Genomic DNA, 18484 nt, shown 5'->3' with positions numbered 1-18484 from the left:
AGAGGGAAAAGATGCAGGGGGAGGAACGTGGGGATCATAGGGAGAAGGAGGCTGGTGTGTGTGTGCTGCGTTTGGAATCCGGTGTGAGTTATTTGGCAGAGGAGCTGGGATTCCCAGCTGAGCTCCGGCGGTTCTGACATGTGTTGTCGGTGGAACGGCAGGCGGGTGTAAAGAAGACTGACTAAGTGGGTCATCATGATCCACCTGAGAAAGAGCTGCTGATGTTTGGGCCAGAAAAAAAGCAGGATTCCCTATGATTTGTTTTGAGTTTGCTACAGAAGGAGGAGACGTCTCAGACGACGTCCTGAGGTTGTCGATTAAGATGGGAGGGAAAATATCTGAAAGCAAAGAGGACAAGGAAGCAGGAAGCTGAGCTGGGGTGGATAGGCGACCCAGATGAGGCTGATCTGGAAACAGATTTACATCCTTTAAATGTCTGAGATCAGACTGGAGTGAGAAAGGACTCAGAGACGGAGTGATTGGCCTTAAAACCTCAGACAAATTCTCCGTAGGTGAACTCAAAGAAACTGGATTATTCCCACTTAAGAATTTGTTCAATGTAGTTCCATCTGAGACACTTAATGGGTCTGAGTTGGAATCAATTTCTGATTCATTGGATAATCGTTCCTCAGAAGACAGAGAGGACTCAGGGAAGAGTACACCAACACCAGATGGGATCTGGGATTCAGAGATGGAATCAGAAAGGAGAGGATGTGATAAAACAGATGGATTTCTGGGGTCAAATCCCATCTGAAGGGTTGAGGTTGGAGATGGAAGGGGTACAACAGAAGGATGGGAGGTTCCTGATACCCAAGGAGAGGCATGAAGCTGGAGAAGAGGAGGGAAACTGTTGGAGGAGACAGAGTGTGACTCAGTGGGACCCAAAAGGGACGGAGGGGAAGATGGAGGATGAAGAGAGGTGCGGAAGAGGGAGAGAAAATTTTGGTGAAAAACAGGGGAGGGATGAATTTCGGCAGATGGAGTTGTTTGAAGATACCCAGTTTGTTCCACAGAAAGAGAGGAATCAGGAGTGCTGTTGGGTTTCTGTTGTAAGACAGAAACAGCAACAATTTGTTTAAGGGGAACCTCCAGAGAAACACCAGCAGAGGGTGAGGTTGCAGTTTCAGTTAAAGACACCGACGGTTGAACCACGAGACGTTCATCAAACTTTGGTGCAATCGGACTCGTGTTATTTGGAGAGGTTTCTTTAGCATCACCTTCCTTCAGAGTGTCACTGACTCTTGTTACAGAGCTGGCAGGAAGTTCTTCCTGGGAGGAAACAGCATCATACTCATACATGTCACCCAAATCATACATGAACATGTCAGACCCTGAAGAGTACTCCAGAGGATCCGTCCAGTTCCTCGTTAGGAAATCCCCACCGCTGATGCTCAGAGGGACCCAGGGGGGCGCTATGGGTTTGCTCTTTCTGTTACTCAGCCCTGATGATGATGACGCCTCACCTTTATGTTGCCGTGGAGACGAGGCCCGTGATGGTATGGGTGCAAGAAGAGTTTCAGAGTCTCGACTGGTTGTGGGAATCTTGACTGTTGTGCTGTTATGGGTGGAAGATGAAGACTTTGCTGTGGAAATCAAACTGTTAAGCTGATTTCCCAACATGGGAGAGGTGTTCCTAGAGGAAGGCCTGGCTGTCGACCTCAGTCCGGTCTTTAGAGGGGAAGGTTTTGTCACACGAACCTCCACCCTGCTGGGAGTCGCTCGGGTGGCTGCTGGTCGCCTTCCTCCGCTCGGCCTTTTCCTCAGAGGGGTAGAGATGAACCCCAGGGAGTGTTTGGGGCTGTGATAGAAAGCTGAACCCCAGAAGGCAGCGGGGGGCCGTGAATGTGACGGATCCACTGGCGAGGCTGGACCTGGGGCTGGAGCAACAATTCTGGGTTGATGCTGTGACTTTGGAGGTCTGGAGTTTTGACCTGTAGGACTGAACTGACTGGACGTTAGAGAACGGGGGTTGGACGATAACGCACGCCGGGTTCTTCTGATCGTTTGAAAAAGTCCAAAGTTTCTTCCAGGAGTTAATCCACCAGCTAGAGTTTTATGAAGGTCAACCGCCAGATGTTTGGGCCTTGGAGAATTGGGGTATTTTGCAGAACTCCTCTCCACTGTTGGGTTGCAGAATCAAAGGAGGAAGCATTGCAGTGAAAAAGCAGGTTAGATTAAATACATAAACACATTTCCAAGCAAAGTACATTAAAACCAATGACATAAACCAAGACCATCCGAAACCAGATCAATTCTGCCGATTGACCCACGAATCACGTGCATGATTTAAAGTTTATTAAATCTTAGAGCAATAAAGAACACAACAGGTATGAAGGTTGGATAGAAATTCAGAACCTGAGGAGTTTATTCAAGATGCTAAACAGGACATGCAGTTGGTTTGTTACCCAGAGAAGAAACATCGGCTTTGTTAGTCGACGGATGGTTGGTGGTTAGAAACGGCAGCTGGAGCGTCGTCCCTGGAAGAGGTTCAGGTGAAGAAGCGAAAGAAGAAACTACAGAAAAGAGGGTGGTTAAAAGATAAAGAAGAGCAGAAAGATGAAATTATTAAATATGCGATGTGATTGAAAATCAAGTCTCTAAACTTACAGAAACGAGGCAGCATGTCTGAAAAACACGAGGTTCCTACGCAATCTGGAGGAATTTGAAAGTTGTTTTAAGGCTCTCTGGTTTCAGTTGTTATGGAAACAAAGTATTGATTTAATGAGTTTCTCTAATGAATCTTCTACATGATAAAATGATCCAATTTCTCAAAAATACGTTTATAAAACATTGACATTTTATCTTGTTTGTTGATGAAAACGATTGAAAATAGTCGCTTCCTCCATCATTCACATCCATCTCTACAAAAATCCACTGAGCATGGAAATGTAGGTCTTTTAACAGAAAAACAGGAAAAGAAAATATTAAAAATATTAAAGAAAATATTTCATTAACTACTGCTAAATGTGTATTTGTTGGTTTGAAGGATTAAATCTTGAATCAAAATAAGTAAAAATGAAGTTTGACTTCATTTTAGGTGTAATTAAGACATGCAGGTTGTTAGTGGAATCAAACAAGTTTTGCTAAAATATTAAGAAGTAAAAATAATGTATGCATGATTTTTATTGTTTCCAATGCAAACTGGACAAAAACTACAATCCATGCAAATTAAATGTTACTTTTCCACCAAACCAGTTCTGTTTCTAGTTCAGAGTTGGTGCTCGGGTTTGTGTGACTTCCTCCAGAGTAAAAAATTATTTCATGTTCAATAAATGCAGAATAATGATGTATTTCAAATCAGAGGTGGGACAGAGCCACTGTCCTGCAAGTCACACACAGGTCTGAAATATTCCCAAGTCCCAAGAACAAGTTGGTCCTGATTTGAGTCAAAGTCTCCCTGCATCACTAAACTCAAATATTTATTAGCAGAGATGTTTTTAGTGTGAGAGCGTAGAGACTGAAAAGTGTCTTTACAGGATGTGGGAACTACTTTAGACGCAACACCAGCCCTGTTCTAGCACCTACATTACTTTTGGTTTTTAATTTAGAGTTTTCAACTGATTCTGTTTCTTTTGTCACACTTTCATGGTTCAGGTCAGAATAATCTTTATATCAGACAGAATAAACACGAAATGCATTTTTCTGAAATGAAGTAATTGTCTGTCTGGACAAACCTGGTCTTGTGTGAAAAAGTAATTTTTGTTCTACAGTGGATGAACACAGCTATCATCAAAAGGTTTGGGAGCAGGAAATGAGTTTGCTTCATCACACGGATTTTAGATGATATTTGGGAAATCCAGCTCAAGACTTTGATTAGGCCACTTTTTAAACTATTGAAATGAATTTTGGATCATTGCAATGCTGAAAAATGTAAGTTTAAAGTCACAATGTGATACAGAGAGATCATCCTTCAGGGTTTTCTGCATGTTGCCATTAATTACAAGCAGCAATTCATCCCCAGACCACCATGCTACTACCACCGTGTTGTAGAGTTAGCATCATCGTTATCTGGTAGATAAAGTGTTAGTTTTCTGTTGTATTAAACCAGCTGCTGGTGTTCTGGGTAAATGTCAGACGGGTTTCAGGTCTACCAACTGTAACGACTGCAGAAAACCCAAATGTAGCTCAGCTTGTCAGCAGGCAGCCTTTTCCCTCAAAGGGATTACAAAATGGAACAAACTCCCAGAAAGTCTTAAACTTTCCACTAATCTGAAAGACTTTTCTTGTAAAGTCAGGAAATGACTGTTAGAAAACCAGTAGAGAAATTGTGACATTAATAATTACACAGCAGAAGTCTGGCATTTAGCAATATTTGTAATGAAATTTTATGACCTCATACAGTGATCGTATGCAGGGAATATTGAGACTTAATGGATGTTTTATGGTATTTGACTCTTTTATTGACTCACCTGTTTAGGAGCTACAGATGGAAACTAGCTAAATCTGGTGAAAAACATCTTTTATTCATGTTTTTTTTGCACATTCTCCCTGTTTTAAATAAACTAATCAAATTAAAATCAAATTTTGGCATACTCTCTGCAGTCAGAAAGGTTATATTTTAGTGATTTATTGATTCTAGAGATCAGGCAGTTTTCTGATCAAATTGTGAAAACAAAGAATTTAATTAAATTTATTTTCTCATAGGTCCAGGTTGGCTTGGAAAGTTTTAAATCCCAAAATTTAAAAACTGTTCACAGCACTTTATTGTGCAGTATTTCTGCAGACAGGTTGGTGTTAATGTTGCTCTTACCAAGCGCTGTGCTGTTAGTATCTGCATGGTTAGTGCTAGCAGATGAAACGGCAGCAGTGATGCTGGTTGTCTGTTCAGCTACAGGGAAGTAAAACAATCACAGCAGGTTAGTCTCCTTCACACACACCACAGTGTGGATGCTGCTATAAAACTGTAAGAAAACAATTTATTTGTTGGTGTTAGTCAGGTTTTAATGATTCTGTTTTCATGTTGCAGTCAGTCAGTGATGCTCTGCTGATGGATGCTGCTGATGAGGCTACCTGCCTTACCATGTGTGCTGCTGGGTGAAGCAATGGGAGCAGTGGTGGAGGAAGGTGAAGTAGCGCTGGTGTTGATGGAGGCAGAAGCTGATTAGCGACAACATGATGGCGTGTCAGTGACAGAAATCAGAGCACCAGACTGAGTTAAAGCAACAGCCTGTTGGGTCAAAGCAGCAGGAGTCTTTCTGGACTCTGATGGAGTTTTACGCCAATGAAAGAAACCAATTAGTTCTTTTAGGTTTTGTACCAGGACACAATGTGATTTGGTTTTTAGAAAAGTCATTTTGAAATAAAACATACATTAAGCAAAAATAAAATTGTAAGCGTTTATTGCTCAACATCTCTGATGTTCTCTCATGAAATATTATTTTCAAAGACTAAATCCATGTTATCTAGATTTTCATTTAGTTTCTGTAGAATACAGTTTAGACTAATTAGTATGGGGTGTAAAGTTACATAGTTCAAAAATAAACTAATAATTTGGGTTATTTAGCCTGCAAAGGAAAAAATGTGGTTTTAGATTTCACTATTTTTTCACCATGTTGTTAATTTATTTATATTGCAGTTTTGAATAAAGCTTCAAAAATATTTAATTAGCAACCAAAATACTTAGATGTTAGTTGGTTAAATAAACGCTCAGTCAGCAGTTAGTATGAGGTTGAATTTTTAGCTAAATCTAAAATAAATAGCTAGTCAGCTACATACTTAGTTTGAAGCTAACTATTCAACTACAAAGTATAGCTGATGCTAAAATATGTAGGTTGCAAGCTAAATATGACCATGAAGGAAAATATTAAGCAAGCTAAATATTCAGTTTGAAGTTGAATGTTTCACATCAGGTTAGTATATTTAGCTAAATATTTAACTTCAACTAAATATTTACTTTCAGTTAGCAAGCTTGCTAGCTAAATATTTAGTTTGAAGCTAAACATTTAGTTAGCAAGCTAACTCGTTTGGAGCTAAATATTTAGCAAGTTAAATATTTAGTTGGTAAACCAAATATTTTGCTTGTTAATTAAATGTTTAGTTTGTAAATGAAACATGTTACATTTAAAAATTAATGAACAACATTTTTTCTGTTAACAAAGGCAGAGTAATTTTTAACTGTGTAGTTTACAAACGACTCCACATAAATGAGAATAATTATGTCCTGATACAAAACATCCAATTAGCAAAGCCTGCAAAGCAGGTGAAGGCTTACCAGAGGACGAGGAGGAGCTGGAAGAGCTGCTGGTGCTAAAGTTGGTGCTGATGGCTGGGGTTAGAGGAATGCTAGGGGTGGAGGTGGAGGTAGAAGAGATGGGAGGAAGGAAGGCTGGAGATGACAAATGATGCTGGTGTTAACACCTTCTCATTGTTCTCACTAAAGGGTTGGAAAGGGACCGTTTCTCTAAATCAACTGAAGGAGAACGACGGAAAAACTGAGTCTAAAACTGAGAAAAGATCTAGAATATAAAAAATAAACTGACAACCAAGAATGAAGGCATAGGAATGAATGAGTAGGAAGGTAGACAAGAGGAAGAGGAAGGCAGAATGAGGGATGGTGAGGGTGAGGTTTGCTTACCGTGGGAGATGGCGTTAGTAGCATGGCTGGTGTTAGTGGAGTCAGTGGATGAGGTGGTGGGAGAGGAAGCAGCTGGTGGAAGTACAGATGTTTGGATAAAACAGAAAAAGATGCAGTGGATGATAAATGTGATGCAAAATGAGATTAATTTTGTCCCAAAAACGGAGCAAGTTGTTACCGTCCTCAGAAGACAAATCCTCCTGAAACTTACAAAATGTTCCTTTAAAAACTGCTCTACTGTTTCCATGAAACTATTGGAACCACAAGAAGTCAGCAGAGAGAAAAGAGGAGCACTCAGCAGTGTCATCCCAGTGGTATTAATTGGTGCTTGGAGGCACTGAAGGTGACACCATTTCCCAACTGAAAAAGTCAAACGTGCAACAACCAAAACTGCAAAGGTACAAAATGATGAAGAGGCAAAAATGACAAGCGACTGCAGTGAAATTGAATTGATTTAAAGACATCAGGTTCTGCCAGGATCCACAAATAAGGATCCACAACAGATGCACAGGGAGAATAGACAAACTTTTTTCTGCCATGGTCAAATACTAGAAGCTTATTGATTTCTACAAAATGCTTGTTTTGTTGTTTTTTTTTAAAGTAAATATTGGAAGTGAAAGGACAGTTCAGCTCAAACTTTTTAATTTCTCCTGGTAGATTGAAGTTTACATTAACTTTGAATTTTACCAAATGTATGTATGTATATATATATTTCAAGCTGCTTGGGTTGAGGGTTTGAATCCCTCTGATTCCATCTTTACAGATGAACATGGTACCAAAGACAATCTCAAAAATACAGAATGTTCTTGGAAAAATGTCAAGAGATCCACTTCCTGTGTCATTCCCAAATATAGACACAGCTATAGTGGAATCAAACAAACCGTGAACTCTTAAAAACTTTAATACTCCTTGAATAATTTAAACATGTAACCTGAAATTACAATGAAAAACACGTGGGAACATGTGGTCTTGTGTTGCACATGTGAAACAATGAAAACTTTGGCAACGTGGGTAAATATGAGAAAAAGTTCTTGTACATGTGGGAAAACTTTCACATGTGACATACACAGTGTTTGACGTCATTAGATGACAACATTTTCACATTTTCACATAAAAATGTCAAATGAATACTGTTGACCATGATATTTATTACATATTTACAAGCTGTTTATTTATTTTTATTTCTTTTGGACAAGTTGGTGCATCTGAAATACGTGAGGAAAAGGTTCCAATTAAGTCAGAATCTAGCAGACAGTTTTGATCAAAACCTTCTGATTAAACAAACTAATGAATGAATAAATACTACAAAATATATTTCCCATGTAAAATAGAATTAGAAAACATGTCAAATTAAGATTTAAGTTTAGTTTTCCTACCTGAGCAGCCCAGTCCGCCGGAGTCGCAGCCGGTAGCCGGGTTGGAACCTGAAGGGGACAAACGGTTCACAATACGTTGATGATTGTTCCTACAAGGAAAGTAAGTACACCTGAACTGAAGTTAAAGAAGGAACAAATAAAGTTGATGTAAGAAATTTACGAAGCCCTGTTAACCTTTAACTGTTCAAGAACAGACAGACATCGTTAAGCAAAATACAAATGACAAGAAAATTGAAATAAACCTTGGTTGTTCATATCAGTCCAGTTTCTCTTTTTGACCCGTTATATTAAAATAGAACGATGATCACATATCAGTACTGATTTTATCTTGCATCAATCCCTTTAAGGTCTTTTACACTCCGTCTGATGGGGTGCCAATAAGAAGTCACCATACTGATGAGAGGTTGGGAAAGTCATGCAACAGACAGATCAGTTTGGCCAAGAGTTTTCAACTCAAACCTCCTAAGAGCTTATTGTAGTGACGTCAAGTTTATCTGAACATGCAGGAGGGCATAGAGGGAACATCTGAGCAAATATTATGAAACTCTTCACTACTCTTAAAGTTTGTGGTGAAGAACAAACTCAAACTTTTTTCTTTTCTCATAGGAGCAGCATGGAGACCAAACTCTGGGCTCCTCTTGTTCTTTAGCTTTCTGAATTTTAATGCAGCTGCAGCCCACACATCGGGCACTGCATCCACAGAAACGTCAGTAGGAGGACAGGCAGCCGCACAGAGTTGAGACTCTTTCAGAGGGAGACAGTTTCATCATTGGATGGTTGTCAAAGTAAGTTGCTGTGAGCACAAAACTATCCTGCCTGCTGATTTTTTTAATAAAAAAAGAGACAAGACCTGTTTTTTGGAATTTCAGTTGTATATAAAATGATCCAACCCACAACCAATTATACCAGTCTTACATAAATCAGAGTTATACTGTAGAGCTCAGGCACATTTCAACAAATGAAATCCCATCCAATAAGCAACTCTACAGTGAAGAATGTAAGAAAAATGTGAAAATCTATTAAAGGTTCTTATTCAGATACTCTTTAATTCCTGGTTCTGGTCAAAAACAAACTAGAGGAGACAGTAAGGTTGTTTAAACTCATAATAGTCCTGCAGACCCAGTTTGACTGGGAACCAAAGTTTTAACATTAGTTACATTTCCATTGTGGTGGTTTTGCTGCACCACTGCTCTGAGTCAAACCAACCAAACTGAAACAAAGACCTGTTCACCTTCTGTCCTGTGGTGGCGCTGCACCAACAACCACTGAAGAAGACGGCATGAAAACCTCTGAAGAAGACACATATGTAAACACAAATGGAGTAGTATCAGATTACAGAGGCTGTAGGATTTCTCTTTTGTCTTTGGTAAAATATCACAATTCATTTCTCCTGCTAGCGCTTGACTCACATGTCTGTTTTGGTTCTATTTACCCAGAATGCCCTGCACTGTAGTCTGCTTCCTGCTTTCTCCGGTCCACTTGGCGTTGACATATGCATTCAAACTGCACCAGAGTTCACTTCAACCGAACCAACACCTAGATTTATAGGCAGACCAGAGTTTGCTTATTTGGTCCTCACAGTTTGGTTATGCACTCACACCCTCACAAAACAGTTTGGCTGCCTAGAATCCAAGTTCTAGGAAACTCTAGTTCTAGTCTAGATCTACAACTAGAGTTGCAGAGAACTTGAATTAGAACTACAGTTTGATTAAAGCAAACTAAACATATCTGGTGGAAATGAATCCTAAAACTCTTAACCTGGAACAAAATGAGATGAACAATCAGGATTTTATTGGCTGTTATTTTATTTTATTTTATTTTATTTTATTATGCCTACAGAGTCAGAGATGACTTCAAATTGTGCTTACCACAGGCGTTCAAATTGAAACAATTTTGACATTTTCTGGTAAAATTTAAATATTATTACATTTCCGCATTTCAAGTGCTTATATTGACATTACTGGGGCATTTAAATACATTTTAGTGAAGCTATTTGGATGTTATGTGGGTAGTGCTGGATACAATTTTGGTGACGATATTAAATAGAAATTTATCTTAAAGTTGCAGCAAATCCTTGCTCTGTTGAATGTGACTACAAATGATTTTCAGAACATCTACACATTTGCAAATTCCTTCATAGAGCATATGTGAAATATTCAAAAGAAAAATCAAATTGGGAAGCTGAATTGCGAATGCAACTTGATGCTATAGGCTGGCTCTTGGAAAGCAATCGATCTTATAGTGCCTTTTATCTTCCTTGGTGCTGATTGGCTGTAACCCCAAGGAGAAGATAGGGGAGAACGTTGATATTATTTAATATTAATGGCTTTGGTTTCCACAGTGCGTATTAAAGCATATTAAAGTGTATTTAGTGTCTGAACTACTAAAAAAAGCCGTTTTAAGTGTTTTCAGAGGGAATATCAAGTATTCGCAGATGTTTGTGGTCCATAAGGGGGCCGCTGTATTTCAATATAGATAATTGGGAGTACAATTAGATTAAAATGCACCATGAAGTTGAAACAGCCATAAAAATCTGTGTGGGCAGGAAGGAAATGCATCTTTACGGGACCCCTGTTGAACACAAGCCATGAAAATTGGTTCTGATTGGACCCGGCCATTTTTAATAAGCTCCACAATCCTGAACTGAAGGCCAAAAAAAGTCAAGATTCCTCAACTATGTGACTGCAGCGGTCATTAAAAGTGGCATTTTGGATCACTAATTAACAACAATAACTGATAAACTTGTCACTGATCAACAGCATTTATGATTGTTTTCTGTTAATATTGAGGTATTACAGGTTCGAGGTTTGTTGGTGTAACAACAACATCAGCAAAGAGTCACAGCTGCTTTTATTTAATACAGTTGATGACCTCAGAGCTCAGAGTTAGAGAAAAACAGTCCTGAGGAGGCCGGCCAACGGCAGCAGCTATAAAACCTCCATCACAGCCAAACTGAAAATGACAAAGTTATAAAGTCTGGGAGATTACCTGACTAACACCACCGGCTTCAAACCTGACCATAACTCTCTGCTCTGATCCGGTCTGAGATGTCCAAACAATCTATTTACAGGCCCTCCAGATGAAAACAGAGGATTTTACTTTGATTTTCACAAACTCTCCTTGTCCAGTGAGCCGTTTCACAGCTCAAAGCTCCAGAGTCTCTGCAGGAGATGATTTACAACAGTCGAGAAATATCAGAGGAATAAAAGCAGATGCTTAAAAAAGGGGGACAGAAAGCAAGCAGGATGAAACTGTAATCATTTTGGGGATTTTGATCATCTATACAAAGATAAAGTAACAGTAATTTTTCTGTCAGTGTTCTAATTATCAATTTATTTATTTTATTTTCTAAACATTTTAAAAACAGTAACAGCTGTCATCTGCTTTGGCTCAGGTCATTTAGGACATAAACTAATATTCACATTCGCTAAATGCCATTAAAACACTAAACATTTTTTGGGGCTTTTCTTTCCTCTTTCACATTCAATTTATTCCATCTAGATCCACAGTATGGCTTCGACTTGCTTTCTTAAACCAAGAGTTAATTTTCTCATTTCACGCTTTAGCTAACTTTGAAAACGTTAGGCACCCTTAGCTTCCCCTAATTTTCTTCTCTGCTTACATTCTAAAGTGCTAATTCACTTGGCTGTAAATTACTAGTTGTGTTGAAGTTTTGATTATCGACTGTTAAGAATTCTTCAAGTAGATATATGTTTATATCCATGCTTTTATTTTGAAGTGAGTGAAGACAAAGTTCCATTTCCTCTCTGTCATTCCTGAAGTGAAATTGTACAGGTCCGTAAGTAATGACAAATTTGTAGCACTTATTGTGTTATTGACATGGCTAAAGTTAGAATTCGCTTCTGGTAAATACCATGTTGGTTTAGCATTAGTGGAACTAATGTTTATGATTAGTGCTTTAGGGTTAGCACTGCTAACATTTTTTAGCAAATGCTTGCACAAGATGCTTGTAATTTTGTCTCAGTGGCCATGTTTTCAGCTTTCAGCCCACGTTGGTACAGGACATGTTTCACTGTGGATTATGACTCTCTTACCACCTTTATTTACAAAAATAAAATAGTTTTACAAAATAAAAGTGTCATAAATTGTAACAATCATGAAATTTATAAGTAAAAGATTATATAAATACAGAAATAATCTGTAAATTTTGAAATAAATAAAATTGAATAAATAAGCTTCCCATCAAATAAGTATTTTATATCTATTTTGTTTTTATTTCATGTGGACATTTAATGAATATTCATCAATAATTTATTAAATTATTACATTATGAATGAAAGAGTCTCCGTGTCAGTTACTCTAAGATTGTCTTTATTAATTATGATTTCTGTTGGGATTTATGATATAATTCGTTCAGCTCATCCTCTCATTTTAGTTCCATGTAATAGTGGAGTTTTTCATCTAAAATATGCAAAGTCCAGGGTGTTCCAGTAGAACTCAGGATTTAAATGATTTAAGTCAGTCGAATGTTGATGGAGGGAAGCAAAGAGTTGAACTAAGATGATTTTATCTTTGTAGGAAATCAGAAAGTGAACTAGTTGTTCCTTCTGTGGCTACTTCATAAATATCCAATGAGCACAGCTCCACCTTTGCTCAGAGATGACCTTCAGATTTCCATCAGACATGGAGATCAGGAACCGTCTTGAAGTGCCTGACAGCAGTGGAGGGGCTGATGGACAGCCTCCTGGTGCTGCCGTGACAACCACAGGGTGGATGTACCGAGGCTGTGCGTCAGCCTGACGCTCTGACTGACACTGCAAACAGGGAGCTGCAGCAAACACAGTCTGACAGGTGCTCGTCAAATCATCTGAAGCCTGGAGAGAAGCTGTTCAGAAGAGGCTTTTCTGCAGAGCCAGGCTGAAGGAGAGTGTGTATCAAAAAGCAGGAAGTCCTCTGAAGACACAGAGCCCACCGATTGACTGTCTACAACCCGAGTAAACAGAAAAATCTGTTTTAAGATGACCGCTTCCAATAATAATCTGTCCAAAGTGAAACGTTAAATCATGAATTACTACACATTAACCACATTTTTAAGAACCTTTTTAAGACTTTTTAAGACCATCATGAGTAAAGACCAGAAAGGAAAAACAGAATGTTTTTCATTTTTTCAGCTTTCTGTGTTTTTGAGGAAGCAGCTTTGTGTTTTTCTACACTGCAAAAACACAAAATCTTATCAAGTGTTTTTGGTCTAGTTTCTAGTGCAAATGTCTTATACTTGAAATAAGACTAATCTAACTCACAAATAACTATTCAGCAAAAATCTCCATTATACAGTTTCATTAATTTATGTAATATGAGACTCCCACAGCTGAAAGCGAAAGGTTTAATCTCAGCACATGATGTTAGTGAATGAGTTTTGGGCTATTGCTGATAACAAACATTTTCAGACTGATGTAAAAGTTACAGGACTAAAATCACAGATTCCTCCATTCTTCTCCATGCATTGAAGCTCTGTTAGAACAAGCTATGCATATTAGAAGCATGTTAGCAGCACTCACCACTAGTGGGCGCAGCAGCAGTTAAATGAATGCAATGAGGATAGCACACTGCGAAAAGAAGAAAAGGTTAGTGAGCATCAGGTAAAACAATTAACATCATAATCCATCCATCCATCCATCCATCCATCCATCCATCCATCCATCTTCTAACACCTTGTCCCTTAGAGGGATCGGAAAGGTTGGTGTTGTCTATCTCCAGCTAACGTTCCGGGCGAGAGGCGGGTTCACCCTGGACAGGTCACCAGTCTGTTGCAGTAACATCATAATACATTTAATACTAAACCTTCATTTAAATAATATAAGTATTTATTTTCATTCTAAAACCAAAGCAGAACTTCCCAGAATATCAGAATATTTTTCTAGAAATTTATATATATATATATATATATATATATATATATATATATATATATATATATATTACAGTGATCAAGTATTTTTTATATCTGCTGCAAAGATCTGAAAAATCACCAGAACTGTCACCTAAACAAAGACAACTGGGATCAAATTATCGTCCATTTCACCAGTTAGTTGATGGTCTAAAACCACAGGGTTCAGTGTGTTTTAGTGGTTGGTGTCATCAATTAATTCTGCATCCAAAGCCTTATTAAGTCCTTAATAACTGGTGCAAAGATCACTGCATAACTGCAAGAGCCAGAACTTTGCTTAGGCATCAGAACTGAAGGACCTGGTTCTGCTGCAGTTATTTTAGGGACAAAACATGAAAATCATTTCACTCAATTGGTGTAATTTATTTCTATAAGAAGCAAATACTTTTACCTTGTTTTCATTTTATTTTACAAATCTCCAGACCCAAAGACATTCTTATATGGAATAAAAAATGCAAGAAAGGAAGAAAATAATGAACAAAGCAGAGAAAAAACAAATAAAAACTGGGAAGAAATATGGGAAACAAGGACAAAGGGAAAAATAGGCAATTACCTCAACAGGCAATGAGGTAAGAAAAAAAATGTACAGAAAGAAATAAGGATGAAAGTTAGAAATGAGCAAAGTAGAGAAGAAAGGAAGGAAGAAAGAAATATAGAGCGCAAACTAGAATATAGGCAAGAAGCAAGCAAGCAGGGAAGGAAGGAAAACTAGAAAATGACAGAAGGGAGCAAACAAGGATTGAAGGAGGAAAGGAAGGAAAGAAGGAAACAATCAATCAGAACAATTGATTGTAGCAAATTATAAGAACTGATATGATGTCTAGAGTCAAGATCAGAGGTGTGTCCTCAAGTAAAAAAAAATAAAAACTTGCCTGGTGGATCACTGCATTGACTGACAACAACCTGGGTTCCCCATTAATTAACAACATGGACAGGTCAAACATGAAGTGTTAAATCAAATGCTGGCAGAGCATTAACAATTCAAACAAGCTTGTCTGGGTGGAGGGCATGAAAAATCTCAGAGGCAGAGGAAAACCAAAACAACACAGTGTGATTTGGGAACCCCGGGAATTAAGCTCTGTCAGCACCTTGTGAAATTACAAACATGTGGAAAATTACCTTCAGGTTTGCTTGTATTTTCTTGTATTTAAATGAAAATTAATGTGTGTGCAGGACAATGTAGAATTTCACAATGGAGACATCCAAAACTGCTCCATAAACATAGACCTCCATTCTTTCCTGCATACAGCTGGCTGGAGAAAACCCCTCTGTGGCTCCACACTCATTCACAGTTTTCTATAAACCCACACCTTGGCTTGTACAAGTGCTTCTCTGGATGTGTTGGTGTGCATAATGCATTTTACTGCTACTGTTGGTACAGAATACAGTGAAAGAGTGAATAAATCAGCACATCGTGTCCCTCTTAAGCCACTCCATAGTTCATGTTGGGAACTGTGGGAGAACTTCTCCAACTGAGCCAAACAAACCCAGACTCAAAGTGAAGTCTGGTCCTCAGCCAGCCAGCTTACTGGAAACCATTAACTCACCATCTGAAGGAAGAATGTAGCAGGATTTGGCAGAAATCTCCAACAGCCTGAATAGTTTAACACTTTGAGTTTCTATTTGACACAATCCAATGTTCTGCATTTGAACCTGTTGAGATATGCAACAGGTATATCTGTTGCATATCTTGTTTCATCTGATACCACATTGCTTTGGATCCTGCCTCAAGGTTGAACCATTACTTCCATGTTGTCTCCTATTTGGCTAATAGTCCATTTTTTATTGCCTATTATTTTATAAAACATTCATCATGATTTGTTTACAAGTCCTGAAAACCCAAGAATTTGTGGAGCTCCATGGCTCGGAGGAAGTTGGACTTTGCCTGAATCAATTGGTATTTGAACCCTTCAGCTGTTTATTTTTGATCAAGGAATCCAAAAATAGTGCAATAGTAGCTCTGAAAGAGCACTCTTGGGCATCCTTATTCTACATAAAAAACAACAGATGCACAAAAATATACATATGAAGCCATTAGAAGGTTGTGTTACTCAAAGTTCAATATTTCTTTCAAAACAACATAATGTTTTCTCCATTTGGTGGGCTTCCACAGAAAACTGGAGAATCAAGTTCAAGTCAACACACAATTCTTTAAGGGCCCGGTTAAGATCAAGTTCAAATCAAATATCAGGTCTTTGAAGAGCAAATTCCAGTCAAGCCTCAAGTTTTTAAACAGTCAAGTTTAGAGTCTTTGAGGGGGAAGTCCAAGTTGAGTCCAAGTCTACCGGGCACAAGTCTAAGTCTAATCTGGAGTCATTTAATTTTTGTGACTGAAGTCAGTCTCAAACTCAAGTCAGCATCTTTGGAAATGACCACAGCAATCAGTGACCAGTTTTATTCAAGACAAACCTTTGATACATTCTACGACAAGTGAGGTGATTGCCTTATGTAATCGATCTTCAGTGGCCTCATAATTTCTGCCTTTTATTGCACAAGTCCGCTTTAACAGTTTAGTTGTAGTTACACTGAGCAATCCCTACTAGCTATTTTTGATATTTATATTTTAAAAGGAATGTGATTTATTTCAAACCTAACACGCAGCTCTTGACATTCATCTTTAACTACTTTTCAAAGTTTTCATGCCCACTATCCAAAACCAGATAAAGATTATAAAGTTTACTCACTGCAGCTAAGTGTGTTGTCAGTCTGAGCAAGAGAGGACGAGATGGTCCACTGGCTGTTGTCCCAGTCGATGATGTTCCCCACCATGTCGCAGGTCAAGCTGTTGAGCTCCTGTACTGTCATGGCACGATCCCACAGGCGCAGGTTGTACATGTTCCCTTTGAAACTATGCAGCCCTAAGCATAAACATGAATGCAAAGAGTTCAAAGTGAACATCATGTTTGCTTTACAACTTTTTACATTTTTAAATGATCAGCCTAGATGGTTTTTTAACACCAAGAACTGTCGTAATACTTCAGAAAGTCTTCAAAATGAGAAGGAGAACATTCCACTCCAATGGACCAGGTATGTGTTCACCTAATAAATAACAAAATGGCTTCAAAATAGCATGCTAACTGCTTGTTTAAGAGCTGTGGCAGGAAAGCTTTTTCTGCCCTACCACCACAAACATGGACATCGGGTTTCCAAAAGTTTTATATTAGAAACTCGTCCATTGTTGAAATGAAACGGTTTGTGTCCGTTGCGGTTCTTACACCGGTCCTTTGCATTAAACTTCTCCCCCTGTCCCTGGCAGTCGTGACACATGCTCTGGGTCTGCTGAATCATGCCCGGCCCGATCTGTTGCAAGATTAAGCTTTTCCTTAGCAACATTCATGGAGTGAACCAAAGGATGGATAGACATTAAAGCACTTCATGCTTAATTACGGTGGAGAATCTGTCATGTGGGCCGGTTTCTCTTCCAAAGGATGGAGAGTGTGGGACATTATTAACAGGACATAATTGAAAATGGGCCATTGCTGAATCTTAGCAAGGTAATGATCCAACAAATTAACACAAAATGGTTAATTGACACAAAGTTTGTGTGTAGTTATCGAACATACCTTCATTTGGGGAATTCAAAGGAGCTAATTTATCAGTCTTTTCTAATTGAATTGTCTGGAATCTTTTACAAGGATTTTGATTTTATTAACTTTTTCATCAGGTGTTACTAGAGACTCTGCCATTTGACCAAGAAGTCCACCATGGTAATTACTTCATAGAGACTGTTAGATTAATAAGTAGAGGCCCCTTACCTCCTAACTTGAAGACTCCTCCAGCTGGCACAGAGTGGCCACTAGATGGCGAGCAGGTCTTCCCATAGTAGCGCCTATCGAAGTAAGCAGCCACACGACTGTTTGAGGACATCCAGAGGACACAGAAGAACTTCATGGAAGAGGTGAACTCAGCAACAGAGATGATTGACTCTACTGGGCAGACCACTCCGTCAATAACCATTTCCATGCCCGTCTGATTGTAGCCAAAGCTTAACACCACGTTGTTATTGCTGTCGTAGTAGGTGAAGAGCCATTCTGTCTGTTAAGGAACCAGAAGAACTGGGAGTAAGTTGAAAGCAACACAGGAATAAGATTTAAAAGCACAACTTGACAAAGGTCTCCTTTCATGATACTTTGCCCATATGGTTTAATCAGCTGTTAATGAATGATGGTTCCTAAGAAAGAACAATCTCAGGGATTCTGTAATAGTACTGGATCCCTTGGTTGTTATCATAACCACAGCAAGTGGGAATTTTGAATAGACAACCATTGGATACAAGATGTACCTCATATCTCCTGAAGCACATCTGCCCTGAATGTCACTGACTTCATCTGCCTAGAAATTAATGAGTAAAGGCTCTGCCATACTTCATCTGAAGTGTCAAAATTGCCTTTCATTGATGTAGACACATGGCAATTTTTTTTAACTTGGTAAAAGAGGAATTATACACATTTGTGCAATTCTTTGCAAAACATGTACAAATCTTGTTAAATAGCTAAAAACGACTGGATGGAAATCACAAAGTTGTTGTCCAAGGAGGAGTCTGTCTGCAGAGAGGCGTGGTGCTCTCTTCATGAAATTTGGTTACAGCAAAGCAGGAAACACAGGGATGGAGGTTTGATTCCCACA

General features: G+C 38.7%; 1 protein-coding gene across 12 annotated transcripts in view; it reads right to left on the bottom strand.

The window, feature by feature from the left end:
• adgrg6 (adhesion G protein-coupled receptor G6) overlaps positions 1-18484 on the bottom strand; it is a 68793-nt gene that overhangs the window by 28703 nt on the left and 21606 nt on the right. For 5 of the 12 annotated variants that reach the window (XM_044107183.1, XM_044107187.1, XM_044107180.1 and 2 more), the window contains 10 exons: positions 17614-17893; positions 16543-16716; positions 13470-13517; positions 7951-7998; positions 6575-6646; positions 6212-6325; positions 5020-5097; positions 4751-4828; positions 2406-2513; positions 1464-2120 (listed from right to left, as the gene is read on the bottom strand). In XM_044107183.1, the coding sequence (XP_043963118.1) occupies positions 1464-2120; positions 2406-2513; positions 4751-4828; positions 5020-5097; positions 6212-6325; positions 6575-6646; positions 7951-7998; positions 13470-13517; positions 16543-16716; positions 17614-17893 (1657 nt within the window). The remainder of the gene's footprint in view (positions 1-1463; positions 2121-2405; positions 2514-4750; positions 4829-5019; positions 5098-6211; positions 6326-6574; positions 6647-7950; positions 7999-13469; positions 13518-16542; positions 16717-17613; positions 17894-18484) is intronic. The other 7 variants (XM_044107182.1, XM_044107181.1, XM_044107188.1 and 4 more) reach the window with 7 other exon arrangements.

Source organism: Gambusia affinis, linkage group LG22, assembly GCF_019740435.1.
Source record: "Gambusia affinis linkage group LG22, SWU_Gaff_1.0, whole genome shotgun sequence".
NCBI lineage: Eukaryota > Metazoa > Chordata > Actinopteri > Cyprinodontiformes > Poeciliidae > Gambusia > Gambusia affinis.
This window is presented reverse-complemented; position numbering and strand designations above follow the sequence as displayed.